This window comes from Zeus faber (genome assembly GCF_960531495.2).
Source record: "Zeus faber genome assembly, chromosome: 16".
Lineage (NCBI taxonomy): Eukaryota > Metazoa > Chordata > Actinopteri > Zeiformes > Zeidae > Zeus > Zeus faber.
Genome location: NC_137202.1, coordinates 12,508,792 through 12,523,923, shown reverse-complemented (window position 1 = coordinate 12,523,923; position 15,132 = coordinate 12,508,792). Strand labels below are relative to the sequence as shown.

Here is a 15,132-nt window from a genome sequence, read left to right as displayed (position 1 = left end):
ATGTGTACAATTTATATTGATCAAAAACATATCTACAACAAATATAGCATTATATTACAAACATATGTACAAATACATATAGAAACATATATAATATTTAACACAAAAAACACCAAAAGGTGGTGGGCAAAAAAAGTCCTTGCATCCAGAAAGAGACTTGTTTTACAAGAAAGGCCTCTTTCCAAACCAAAATCAGGATTTGGATTTCAGGGAGATTAGGTGGAATAATAACCGGTGTTCCTTTGCAAATTTTGTTTATTATTTTTCCGACTTAAGCACAGTTGGTGCAGAGCACAGAGCCTGCCAGGTGGGATAGAGTGCAAGGCTACTGTGGCCTTCTGTCCTTGGACACGAGCCACACCCCAATCCCTTCCCACAGGCCTAGTGCCTTGCTGTTCAATGAAAGAGGGAAGGAGCGAGGGGAGAGGAACGCAGGTCTACGAGAGCAAGCTCTCTGATGAACTGCTGGCCGATTTTTCACAAGGAGCGACAAATGCAGGTTCGGACAAAGATTTGCATTAAGGAGGGACCAATCCCAAATCTTAAGCGCTTTAATTACAACATAGATGCTGATCAGGTGGAGTATCATCTCCTGAAAATGGAGCAGAAACTGACAGACTGTGTTCCTGCATGTTGGTGTGCATTCTCTCGGTGGCTGCTGTGGTTGAGGGTCTGTGGGAAGGTCCGAGAGTTCATTAGGTTTCTCCTGGCTTGGACACACTGCAGAGACACGGCGAGCCAAACCAGTGAAATATGTACATACTTTACTCCTTTAAATACCTGCTGCGGTTTCCCCTTCACATTTTCATTACATTCCTATCAGGCACATGAAAAAACATTTCATCTCAATATCTATCGCTATATTTTTATTTATACATTGTTTGTCTGTGTTGCATGCCCCACCAAAACAGAGTTGGAAAGTGTTTTGTTGTTCAAAGAGTGTCCTTAAACGCAGCTTGAGGTCTGCTTCATGACATCTACCTCCCACACAATCTGGAACACACAACATTGGCACACCCTCACAAAGGAACATGTGTGTTTGGAGTATACCAGATCACCGACCTGTAAACTTCCAGCATTGAGAGTGGCCCCTTCTCCGTTCAATTCTCTGATTCAATTATATTCCAGCCCGGGCCGCAATTATGCTCGCTAATTGTTTCACTCCTGCCTCTTGCACTCTTAATGGCAGCCAGCCGTGGAGACAACCTATTAAGCGAGGGCTCCTCGCCCTTCGGCTGCGTCCCGAGACGTCGGTGGCACAACTCAACGGCATCCAAGGACGAGGAAAACCGCGGCATTAAGATGTCAAGTGGAGGCAGGCTTCACTGCAATTCAAGGGGTTTAGTGCGGGGTGGGGGCTCAACATAGATTGTTGTGCTCGTAATCTTTCCACCCTGTAGAGGAAAGAGAGAGATGAGGCACTTCGAGTTTTTTGTCTGTGTGTGTGTGTGTGTGTGTGTGTGTGTGTGTGTGTGTGTGTGTGTGTGTCTGGATAAGGTCGAGTGCTTGATGAGGCAATGCAGTTTTTGCAGTAGCAGGATCTCAGGGGACCAGAAGGCGGATTAAGGGGGAGTTGCACTTGTGTGGTGGAAACACACGATGGAATCCACCGCTGCCGGTGAAGTGCTGCTGAAGCCCCGTTAATGATCGACGCAAGAAAATCGAAGGAGAGCTCTGTGGCTCCCTGTGCGTGAGCCGAAGTGTTCCAACTCTCTCATAACAAATGCTTTGTGACGCACAATGATTTATGTACGTGACATACCATGTTAAAGAAGCAGTTATCAGGTGGTGGCTTTTAAGGTTAAAAAAAATAATGTTAATATGGAATATTATATCCATTTACAGTAAATATAAAATGTCCCCAAACAGAACAGATTATTATTCACATGCTCTGGTGGTTTTGTCAGTAGATGGATCTTGGTAGGTAAGGAATAATCAGTGAATGTAATTTGGCCCAAGACAGGATGGAAAACCAGACTTTTGTTGCCCAGGGTTCACTACAACCTCAAAGCCATGACTCGGCTCGTCTCTTCTGTTCATTTTTTATTTTTTTTTATAAGCGTTCTCCCTTCCCCTGTTGTTTCTGTCCCTTCTTCCCTTCATTCTCGGCCGGTACTCTGCCTGAAGCCAGCTCCGGAGCTATATTTCTTGGTCTCAAGACAAGTTTTATTACAGAGTCTTACACAGTCGGATTTGTTTTAGATTTAAGTGTGTACATTCTCAAAGTAATGCTTTATTTTGAGGGGAATACAGATCAATGTCCACAATACTCCCATACAGCACTGAGGATGAGGAAATCACTACTTGTCTCAAACTTGTCTTGGTCTAGATTAAGACTTGCAACAACCCTGGCCAGCTCTCAGCTGTCCGTCAGCAGGTCCTTTGAGAAAACTCCTGGAAACTCACTCCTGCATTCCTCTAAGTTCTGTGTCCCTGTCAAGGCTGAATACCAATACATTTGTCTCTAAATCAAGGTTAACGCTCAGTGTAATATATCTGCAGAAAATGTTTTCCTGTTTTTCTTCTGGTTCTAGATTACATACTGTAAGAAGGAAGAAAACACTTATATTTCCAGTAATAACATGTATTTTGTTCAAGCAAAGATATTACCCAATTTGCCTCATTTAGAGTGCACTTCAAAGTATTGTTATGCATTTTTGTGCACTATACAAGGGGTGGACAAAATAATGAAAAAACTATCAATATATTTCTATCAAGGACCAAATAAGGAGTTGGACCACACATTGCCTCCAGAACAGCTGCAGTCCTCAACTATGTGTAGTGGAATATAGCACCATTCTTCAAGAGGAAAAGCCTCCAGGTGTTTGAGGGAGGAAGGAGGTGGAAATCGTCTTTGTAATTTTCGCTCCTGAACTTCTCACGGTCAAGTAGCAAAATCTTAAACTCAATCTGTGATCATATAGGGAGCGTGTGCATTAATAAAAATGATATATATTTTTTAACTGTCCAAAGTGCTTTGAGTATGTGCAAATTACGCTTTTTCTCTAGAACTTCCAACTCTAGCAGCAGCATTTTAAATGAACTGGTATTTATTTATCTAAAAATAAAAGCATACTATAATAAACTAGTTTGTGCCAAATTTACTAAAGCAAACATTAATTATTTACATTGCGTTACTTCCAATTTCATCTGATAAATAAATGTGACTGTGAAATGGCTGCATTATGAATATTTTTTTTCACAGTACATTAAAAACGAATATTTTCATTGAATTAAAAAAAAAAGGAAATGTATTGCAGTGCATAAGCTTTTATATTATTGGCACATAAAAAAATTACACCTCAGATGCCGCCCAACCCCTGGCCAACATCTGTCACACAGTTTGTAATTTGTATAGCTCGTATGAAGGGGTGATGAAAAGTATATGGCCCATATGGGATTTTCCATTTTGTATAAAGTAATGCAGGGGGACAGCAGTCTCACCATTTGAGAAGCCTGCTGCACCGCTACAGTTACATTTTTTTTTTATTTTTTTTTTTATGAAATATTGCCTTTTAAATCCCATGTTATGATATATAACATAGCTTAAAGAAAAGCATGAAAGAGGGGTCATTTTGAGACCAAGCTCAGGAAACAACATTTAGAAACTACATTCTGGTTAAATACTGTATGGGTGTCTTTGAATCATGTTGTCAATCTCTCGGTACCCACCAGAAAGCCCATTCACTTCATGCACAGAGAGGATGTTTGTGGACGTACAGTATGCCCGCAACAGCAAGGAAGCCGATGGAGGATTCGGACGGTGGTCCAGTGATTAAGTTGCGGCTCCAGGCTATGAATTGTATTCAAAATTTATATTATAAAAAAGGTTTTTTTAATAATTGTCATACAGAGCTGCCAAGTCTCACGATTCCACCGCGAGACTCACGCATATCAACCAGTCCACACGCTACACCTCGTATTTCTCCTATTTTTGAATATATATTGATATTTGGGCGGAACTGCATCGCAATAAAATTTTGGGTCTCGCCCAAGCCTAATTGATATCAACTGATATCCATCTCAATCTATCACTATCTGCTGTGCTCTGGTGCAGCTCTTGAAAGGAGAGAGACACAGAGAGGCTGAGTGGAGGAGGAGAATGGGGCTGAGGCATCATTCTTGAGTAAAAGCCTGGGAGGAAGCCTCAGAGAAGAGAGACTAAAGACACACACGTTCACACACACACCAAAGCAGCCAAACTCCCTGAAGATTTGGCAGCAATGATATGGATATTTAAGTCTATACAAGATAAAAGAAGAAAAAAAAAAAAAAAAAAAAAAAAAAAGAAAAGGAAAAAAGACGCTTTCCTGAGTTGCCGGCTGCCAGACGTCTTACTTTATCTTTTTCTCTCCCATGAGAAGGCTGGCTCTCTTATAACCCTGTGACAAAGGGGAACGCTAAGAATATGAAAATGAAAATACGATGCTGAGACAAGGGACAGGCAAAGAAAAACGTAAGCTATCCTACAGTTCCGTCAAGCATGATCAAGGGAAGCAGTCTCACTCACACACAAACGCTATTTACAGGCTGTTATCAGGGGGGGGACAGGAACCAAACTGGGGCAGACGCAGCAATGCCTTCCAATTGGGTCCTTGGTCAAGCTCCATTTGACCTCTCTGCTCGCCGTTGACGGCAGAGAATTGTTGATCAGTGTGCCTAATGAGAGGTTTCATAATCAGTGGATGTGATTCAAGTGCGGTGCCTTCACCTTTCTCCTAATGGAGTTGATGGAGCTATACCAGGAGGGGAAAACACACGATCAAACAGTTCCGTGCTTCTTTCATTTTCAAGCTCAAGGTTGCTGGCTCCATTGCTTGGCTGAAAAAGAATGAGCGCGGTGAGGGAACTAGACGCCTGACCCTTTGTCCTTGCGTGCCCGACTTCACGGTCGGGTGTGGAGGACTTACCAGACACCCAGGATGACGGCCTGCTCCTCGGCAGTGAGGTCGGGCAGCTGATGGAGGCGCGGCTCGGCGAGATTGACCTGGTTGAGAAGGGTGTCGTCGCCCAGATCCAGGTCCTGTGGACACGCACAGAGGCAGCACTGTCATTCACAGTTTACCTTGCATACGAGGTAACATCCCATCACTCAGCCAAAACAGAATGAACCAAGCAGGCCGATGAAGTAGCATCGGAGAGAATTTATGAGAGTTGACAGAGGTGTTGTATCCATCCGAAGACGTGACATCTTGCATTCGTATGCTAAAGCTCACACAAAAGGAGTCGTTATTGGGATCTTTCCTGGCAATATCTTCCCTGCTTAATTGAAATTGAATGAAAGCGCCAGCGTTCATCACCAAATAATGTTAAATGATCGATGACAGGCTATCCTCTGTGTAATAGCTCGCTTTGATTTTGTCCTTACATTAGGGGGAGACAGAAAAAGGGTGAAATTGATGAACACAGCTTTGTTCATCTAAACATGCAGAATTTCATTGCCTGAAAAACTGAGAAGTGACAATTATGGTGAATAGCATCATCTGTGTTTCCCAGTGAGGGTTGTGGTGCCCATCAAGCCCATCTAAGACACCGACACTGATGCAGACTGTAACAGATGGTTCAGAATGCATCATGGAGGTGTTCACATTATGTCAGTTTGGGAGACTGACCTGAAGACAAAATAGCTGATGCTGTGCTCACCGAGTCCACACATACACAAACATTTCACCTTTAACTAGACTAAAGTGAGCACATGCGGTTCTAATCTAATGCACGGTAAGGCCCCCGGGGATGTTCTCAGCCTCATCAAGTCACCTGTCTGTCTTCTCTCGCTCACTGATAAAAGAGGCAGCCATCTGTGGTGAATTGCAAATATAGAGCTTGATCTCACATTGTATTCTTTTATCATTATCAAGTGCTTCTTTCTTCTTCATTGACATTCCAGTGACTCAATCCCTCCTTTCTGATCCGGAATTTGCTTTGGTTGAGTTAAAAAGAAAATATGGGTCACACTCACATTCAAAAAGGATTTTTTGTGAAACCAAAGCACCTTGATCGACATGATGCTTTGTCTGCAGCTCAAGACATAATACTTGGTGATTGATCGGAGGAGACAGGCAAACCAAGAAATAGCTGGCTGAACTGAGCTGTGCAGGGAATAAATGTATTTTTCTCTAAAGTGATGATTTGTATGCTGCAACTTCTATCTCTTCTGAGGCAACACGGCTAAAATCCAACCTCTGACACAAATTGGAGGTTTGCAGAGTTTTGGGGCTAGAAAGTTGTGTGGGGCCAACGGAACGTTTCTTTTACCACCTTACCTCATTAAAAAAAAAAAAAAAAAAAAAAAAAAAAAAAAAAGACCTAAATGTCCTCCTACCTTAAGCTGTGGCAATGCGCACCAGCAATCACACAAAGATATTAGACCACCTCTTTTCATTACAATGGAGACCACGTGCCAAATACAGTCGGATCAGCGGTGACAGACAGGGCCCTGATTCCTGACGGCGATTATGTTTGGCTGGGGACAGGGAGCATCTGCCTTTCCACTCTCCTCCACTTTGGCATCCCCCCCTTCCCCGTTGTGTCCGTTCCAGACAGGCGGCAGCCAGCGAGCTCTGCTTAATGACAGTCTTGATTGAGCCCATTTACTCCCCCTACTCCAGTAATGAGGGCATTAGTGGTCTGAGCACAGCAACAAGGAGATGGGCTGGATCCCAGCCACGGCTGAGATGGAGCAAGTCGTGGACCAACTGCAGCACTGTTTAGAGGCCTCTTCAAATAGTACACAGGGATCGAGTGGCATGGTTAATACGAAGAGCAAAGCCTCCAGGAAATGGTGAGAACATGAGTTCACGGTGGGAGCAGATTGATTAAAAGTACACCTATATGAATTATTCCTCTGACAAGTGTGGCTCAGGGCCAATTTCGATACTTTGCAAGCGGAGATTAATGGGTGAAAAGTGTTCTGGATTTAAGTCATGTTGTACACAAACAGTCACTGCTGACAAAAGGAATCCCAACTGTGGTCAGCTGTATGGTGATTTAGAGTGTGGTGATCCACTATCGACCCTCTAGAGGATCCAGAGACGCAGATGGACATAGGGGGTGTGAATAAATTATGACCAAAGAAAAAAACATGACAAGAAAGGAGACAAATGGTAGCCATGACAATGAACCACACTCCCCCTTCAGAAATAAAAAGCAGAATCCTACAGAAATCAAGAGTCTACCTTTGCCATCTCTGCCCCATAAACAACTTTTACTACTACCACACTAATAATAATAATAAATAAATGTATTCATTCAAGGAGTCTCATTGAAATCAACATTGACCCAAGTTACATATAGTATATAATATCAAACAATACTTGTCAGTCACAGTCTTACACACACACACACACACACACACACACACACACACACACACACACACACACACACACACACACACACACACACACACACACACACACACACACACACACACACACACACACACACACACTTATTATAGCAATTAAAACTGATATTGAGGATTGAATGACTATAACTTGAAGTAAGTTGCATTTCATTCCAACAGTGGGTTGCATAGTGCCTCAAACCATCAATTCTGCATAGGCCCGAGGAACGTTTTAGAACCAGACAGTGCCGGGTTTTGGTGGCCATGACCGATGATGTTACCGCTGAGCAAAATTCAGATTTTAGGCATCCAGCAAGTTCTAATGGCAGGGCCTTGCATATGAAAACAGAGATGTGCAGTTGACTTCTAAATGTTAATGAGGACCACCAAACTTTTCCATATAATCACTTTTCGGGCCCCTCCTAACGTCATCACCTTCTTCTCCTAACATCTGGAAAGGCAACTCCGTCAGTGTACACATGGAAGAATGTCAGAGTGTGTGTGCGTGTGTGTGTGCGTGTGTGTGGTTGTGGTGAGGATGAGGAGAGACCTAGGACTAACACCTCCTTTCCGTTGACCTCCCTTGAGCCCAATAAGGAACCGCAGGGACCCGTTGGTCAGTGCGTGTGGGAGGAGGGAGCTCTAATCAGCACTTCATTAAGAGGCCAGCGACACATTCGAGTGTTTAAAGGGCCGTTTCCACCACACACTGAAGTGCGCCGGAGAACAGGAATCCTTGTGTTGCCATGGCGACAAACAAAGCGACACACTGCTGGTGGCCATGGTGGCTAGTTCCACGGAGATCTCGTTGGGAGATTCCCAGCTTGGGGTTGCGGGACAGAACGGGCGAACAAAGAACCTAAAGGGTTGAGACGATCCGCACTCATCTCCGGTTTTGAAAAACTCAACATTAGCCGCAGAGTGAGCAGCATGGCTCTCATTTCACTCAATTTGGACTTTGCAAATGGTGTATCTTGGGTTGTGATGTATAGCTACAGCCCTCCTTTACTGTTCGTTGAAACTACCGTCACTGAAAGTGTCGCCGGATAAACATCAGAACTGCAACTTCGGTGAACCAAGCGGATAACAAAAGAAAAACTGGAAAAACAAAGGCTTGTTGGCTTCTTCCACCATATTTGTCTTCAGTGTTTTACCCATTCCAAGTTGTGTGCTCGGATGATGCGAAGTGGCAAATTTTATGTTTTTTTCCCCCTGTTATCTCTACCACTGTAGTGCAGCCTCCATCTTTTTCTTGAAGTGAGCAAAAAAGAGGAACACATCACTGAATTCCGCTAGTTCCCCCGTTGTTAGTACCAGCCCCAGAGGGTTCCTGTTCTATTGAGATCCAGTTTATTCTCGGAACTGGGAGGGTGTTCCACAATGGGGAGGGGGAAATGGACAGTTGAACTGTTCACTTGCTACACGGTGGGATCGAAGTGGCTCCTGCAGCGATTTATTTCCGAGCAGCCACTTTTTATAGGTTCGAGAAGGAACTCGCCAAATGGGTTGCGCGACCTCGATGCACGGCGCAGCAGGGTTGACCTCTGGCAGGGGTTACAGGTTATCCTCCCACACACTCCGTGATGATACACACTTTTAGTAAATTGATCTGATTTTGATTTGATCAATAAAATGTGACAGGACAAACATAAATAATTTTATATTTATTTTGGACAAAAAATATGGTTTATATGGACGATTGGCCAATGCAACAGACAGTGCTGTGGATAGCGGTCATTACAAATTTCTGCCCACGACTTCCCAATTCTTTCAAATGGTGTTTCACAAATGGGGATAAAAATGTGATGGTGCGCCACAAATTCCTTCAAAGAGCTGAAGGTATAATTCTCAAGTTTGCCACTGCATCGTCCAAGATAACGCCGTTCGATGAGACGGCCATTCAGTCTGAGGAAGAGACACAATCACAAGAAAAACACCGGGGATAAGAAAAAAAGGAAAAAAAAAAGAAAAAGAAAGCCCCCGGGGAGAAAAAAAAGGTTTTATAACAGTATAGAAATCTCTACCATGTGATTATAGCGCTGCAGTGACCTTGCACTGTGGCTTGGCGACGCATCCGATTTGGAACAAAGCGGCTCAGAGGGGATCTGGCCTGAGAGGAGTCCTCACGGATTAGGGGGCTGGAGGTTGAGGAGCCCTGAGGTGGAGAACCGAGACAATGCGGAGGAACAGGTAGCACGTGTGTGTTTGTGTGTGTGTGTGTCTGTGCGGCTATTTGTGCATGGGCGGCTAGGACATGGTGGGCCCTGGTGTGTACTTTGCATAATTGTACGTGAAATTGTGTATGCCTTTGTGTGTCTCTCTGTGAGGGTATTAGCGGAGTATGTGTCAGAAGGAAAAGCCAAGTGGTGGAAGACGGAAAAAGAGAGGAGGGGAAGGGGGGTGGGGGGAAAAAAATGCAGAGCGGGGGTAGAGCAAACCGAAGAAATGAAGACTACGTGATCGCATGCATGCATTTTGTGATTCAGGCAAAGCTAACAAGCACAAAGGCCTTGGCAGCCCTGTTCCTCCTCTGGGTGAAAGGAGGCCCATCGCCCCATCACTGGGGGCCTGCTGGCCCTCTGACATCAATACCGACCAATCCAGACAGTACAGGCCTTTCTGAACCTACATGAGAAATGACAATTTTCAGGGATACACTTCTCATGTAGAGATACATGGCCACCGAAGTCGAAATCAAGTGAAATGAGAGCATGGCTTTTCACTTCACCTGAAAGGAAACACAAACCATTACAAGGATTTTGATTAGTAATGAATAATATGCCTTGGGTCTAATGCGGATAAAGACGAGTTGCGATAATCTAATTGGGATTTTTTAGACCAATATTGCGATTTAGTATGCAAGATTTTTTAAGTTCCTTATCTTGTGTATTATTCAGTAAACACAAGCAATAAATCATTCTATAGTATGACCACCACAACATTGAATACAGTCAACAAATAAACTGTTCTTTCCTGTAGGCCAGGCCTACGTGTCATGTTGAAATGAGATGATTTGATGCATGAATTGATATGAATAACGTATCTTGATTTAACTATTGAATTGTAAAAGGAAAACCTTCTATAACAGTAGAATATTGACTCAATGATTTAACTTCTAGCCTTGTAATTGTTCAAATCTGAAAATGAACATTCAAAATAAATATGCAGTGTTTCAGCAGAAACTTTTTTTTTTTTTTGTGATAAAAGTGTTGCGCGCATTGGTTGACACATACATTATTTTTGTACGTGCAAGTCAATGAGGTCTGTCTGTGCGCCGCTCCGTGCACTCTATTTTTTTGTCCCTGCAGGTGCAGAAACAGCTTTATGCTCATTAAAAAAAAAAAAAAAAAAAAAGAGCCTTGCGTCCGGACTCTACAGGTGTTCCAGGCTCTGCCAGGAGCACACGCCCACCACAACGCACCGCGGCCCGGGGCAGAGCAACGGGTCTCACCAGGGGGCAGTGCGCAACTTTGGTTAAAATCTTCGCTTAATTAGCTGGGGGGTCTTTTGCTTCTCTATTTTTTGGGGGCGCTTTCTAAAATCTCACAACGAAGGATAAAGAGCGGAGTAGAAAAATAAAAGGACCAAATCATGAAATTATCCCCAAGAAAGGAGCCGTCCCACCCCACGGTCTGGGTCTCTGCTCCCCGGAGGAGGTGGTGGCGGCAGACACAGCCCGAAAGTTGCTCAAATTACAACTTTTAAAATTGTAATAGATATTCTAATATATTAGAACTTGTGTTTTTTTAGAAGGAATATTCTAACATGGTTTTTGGCCACTGTTGACAGCCCTATTGGTTATATTTTTGAACATAAAAAAAAACAACACTTTATTTTATTTTTTATTTTATTTATTTATTTTTTTAATTGCAGCCGCTGCAATTTGAAAATTGCGTTCCATTACGATGCCGGTTTCAGTTTGATTAATCACTCAGCCCTAATAAAGAACTGAATAAACTAAAACAGATTTAAAAAAAAAAATGCAATTGGAACACAAGTCCGAGAAAATGAACTTCGGGGGATGAACCTTTCATGATCATCCCAGACCAGCATGACACCGGTGCAGAGGTGGACGTCCCCCTCTGCTGACCTCGCTGGGTACTGCAAAGGTATTTGCCCCATTTGCACGACGTGGGACACAGGAAGAGCGCAAAGGAAACCTGCAACCATCTGCAGTCAATAGTAAGTGTGTGTTGAATGAACTGGACAGGGTACCAAGCAAGGATCCCAATTTGCGGAGAATGACATCTTGATCAGAGGATTTCATAATCAAAACACCGATTGATCTTGTTATTGAGAATGTATCTCCACTTGTTTCAACAATTACCACCAATCAGTTGTGGGAATATGTATATTTTCAAATTAGACATAATTCCACAACGAGCAGTAATCTGATGGAGGCACCTCCATATTGTGTGTCTGAGCTGACCTTCCCTTTCTGTGTTTCTCGGTATCCTTTGTCGAGAAAATAATGATCCGTTGAAAAAGGAACTCAAGAATGTGTCGCTTCTTTTTCCATCAAATTCTTTCTCAGATTGAAGTATACTGCCTGCTTCTCCTGACCGAAAACTCACAGAAGGAGGAGGGTCAACATCAAAATCATCTTCATCAAACTTCCATCTCATTAACAAGCTTTTTGTAAACGGTTAGAGAAAGACTAAGAAAAAATTGTCTTGAAAATAAACACTGCACTTTGTAATCACAAAAGCAAACCGCTCATACCTTGGGTAACTTGGCTGGAAGGGTGGGAGTGAGGGTTGGGGTCAGTGAGTCGTTTGACTCTGGGCTGTCACACTCTTGGTTCCGCTTAACTTCCAAAATAAGCTGAGCCAAGAAGTTCTGCTGGAAATGCGTCCGCTTGCCAAGGGCACCTAGACGTGAGCAAACAGCACCAGTCAAATCGAAGACATTTATACTTCCAAGTCCTCGCCCACAATTTCTGCTTGACCCATCTTTCAGTTGGATCAGAGTTTCCGTTATCTTGTAATTGCTGGTTTTTGACCGGGTAAAATCTGTCCAAGTCTGACATGTTTAAATCGCTCCGGTCATAATGTCCGGTGAAAATAGTTCCCTCGAAGCACAAACTGAATTAGTACTGGGCGATAAAAACAATCGCCATATTTTCTTCCGCAATGTTGAAATGAAATAGACTCAATCATTCAGATAAAGAATTCCGCAGATCTGTTCATTTCCACTTTGACAAGTTGCAACGGAAAGTTAATCAGTTTGGACAATCTCAGGCTGACCTTTCACCTCGAACCAATCATGATTGTCGATATAGGAATAAGCCCCGCCCACAGGTTCCGCTTACACACACACACACACACACACACACACACACACACACACACACACACACACACACACACACACACACACACACACACACACACACACACACACACACACACACACACACACACACGGCAGAGCGCAGCGCCCAAAACTCGGGAGTAGGAGACATCCCGATAAAGATGGACAACACCACACTTTAATATTTATTTAGACCTACTTGGCGTTTTTATTTTGTTTTGGATTCTATCAAAATTTTATTTTAGTGAAATGTTAATTAAAGCAGCTGCACTTTTTACTTATTGTTCACGAATGGAAATTATTTGGTTTCAAGTCATCATTTTCCTAATATTTATTGCTTTATTTTGAAAATACCTTAACTGATGCGACTAATTTTATTTTAAATATTCAGTAAAAAAATATATAAATCGAGATGCCTTCATGATTTTATTCTTTATATAACCCGCCTATCAATTCTTTATAAAATCAATAAACACAAATGGACGGAACCTCTCCCATTTGTCGGGGACATTGAAATCTTCAAGGACACGTGGACCCGCACCAATTTTATCTTAACGGAAACTCTGAGTTGGACAGCACCTTGTATACTGAACATTTCAGAAGGATTGATTTGAAACAGTAGTACGTACCAGTCATGTTGACCTCCAGCCCAGAGAGCTCCTTGGCTTTCTGGATGTGTTCTTTGGCCAGATGGTATTCAAAATAGGTCAGGTTGGTGTACACGCACTCCAAGTGGAACTGGATGACCAGGTCTCTGTGGCATTTGTCCGTGAACAGAGACTCACATTTCAGAACTGTAGGAGTGGGAAAAAAATTAAAATAAAATAAAATGGATGGAAATGGATGAACAGAAAAATTCTGAGTGCTGGACTTGAACTGCTTTAGCCTCCTGCCAGTTAATGGCAACGTTTTGCCGAGCAGCCAATAGTGGCATAACCCATTAAATCGGTAAACTGACAATATACCAAATGCATCCTTCTCTGCACAGTGTGATCTCACGCTACAGTAAAGAGGTCTTACGCACAGCCCGGTACCTCTGAACAACGGAGAGCTTGAGGTGGGGAAAAGGGAACCGAGCAGAGATGCGACTGAGAAAGAGGATGCAAGAACTGGTGTTCATCCAAGTCTCGCACTGTCCCCTCTATCTTACCATCGCCTCTTTCCATCTGATTTGATTGTTAGTTTGGTCTCATCAAAGGCCGTTTCGTGCATAGAGAGTAACCAGGCTAAAGGGAGGGGAAGACAAAAGGAGAGAACGTGAATAATTCTCATTCACTGAGGAAATATATAGCCCGCATCTCCTCATTTAGCATTTATGAAGCAGAGTTCATTTGGGGAGGGGGAGGTCCCCTGGGCCCGAGGGCCACAGGGCACGTAGGAAGAGGGAGATTTGCTCATAATGCCTTTGTCACCTTCAATGCCGCAGGCTTCAGATGGGTGGAAAATAAGATTTATGTTGTGGTCTTGACACTTCTTGGGATGAAGGAGGAGAGTATTGAAACTCATACCACGACACCCCCTGAAGCAGAGTCAAAACACTCCCTGATACTAAGGTTGCCCTGGTTACCGGTGTTAGACGCTGTTTGGGCATACACCAATTAGATTACTTGCCCAGAGCCCCCACTCTAATTTAGCCTCTTTTTACTTTTTATACAAATAAAACCCGCCCACATTCATCAAATAAGAAAACCCTTATTTGTAAAATACTAAATGTTTTATCAACACTTAGTCGGACAAGGGATGCTACAATTATAAACTGAAACGGTCTGATCTATCTGCGCGCACAGCAGGGTCTAGCGGAGTGATTTCACTTATCACGGGTTGAGATGGCGGCGGAGCATTTGGTGTCAAAGCCAAAGGCTATATTGCCTATTTAGAAATATTTCGATGTGGCACTTTCCCTGCCACATGCAACCCAAGTGGCTTTTCCCGGGCTCCCCGACAAAGAGAGACAAGGATGTGAAGGACTAAACCGGTTTATTAGCAGGATGTTATATGCCCGGAGCGGATGGAATGGTGTCATGAGCAGAGCCCCCCCGTGTGTGTGTGTGTGTGTGTGTAGGGGGTGGCTGATTTAACCCGTGCTCATTGATTGCTCTGATGAGAAACAGGCGCACAGCCACCACTGATCCCGGGCCCAATTAGCTAGACCCAAGACAGGTGTGGCTGCCTAAATCACACCACATACTCCAAAACCAGACTGAGGGCTTGGAGGAATCCCTGGCCGAAGCCGCCCACCCTCCCCCTTCCCCAAACCAAGCAGAGAAAAAATATATATATAATAAAAAAAACTGGACTCTGACACAGGGTTCCCATACCTTCACATCATAAAAAAAAAAACTGGACTCTGACAGAGGGTTCCCATACCTTCACATCATAAAAAAAAAAACTGGACTCTGACAGAGGGTTCCCATACCTTCACATCATAAAAAAAAAAAAACGGACTCTTGAAACAGGGTTCCCACAACTAACAT

The 15,132-nt window shown here is 43.4% G+C and overlaps 1 protein-coding gene across 1 annotated transcript in view; it reads right to left on the bottom strand.

Annotated features, from left to right (window-relative positions):
• The window catches only part of ttc27 (tetratricopeptide repeat domain 27), a gene marked incomplete at its 5' end in the record, with an annotated part of 114,316 nt that overhangs the window by 65,810 nt on the left and 33,374 nt on the right, over positions 1-15,132 (bottom strand). The window contains 3 exons of the mRNA XM_080016375.1: positions 4,911-5,023; positions 12,068-12,216; positions 13,288-13,452. Coding sequence (XP_079872501.1) covers positions 4,911-5,023; positions 12,068-12,216; positions 13,288-13,452 — 427 coding nt within the window. The remainder of the gene's footprint in view (positions 1-4,910; positions 5,024-12,067; positions 12,217-13,287; positions 13,453-15,132) is intronic.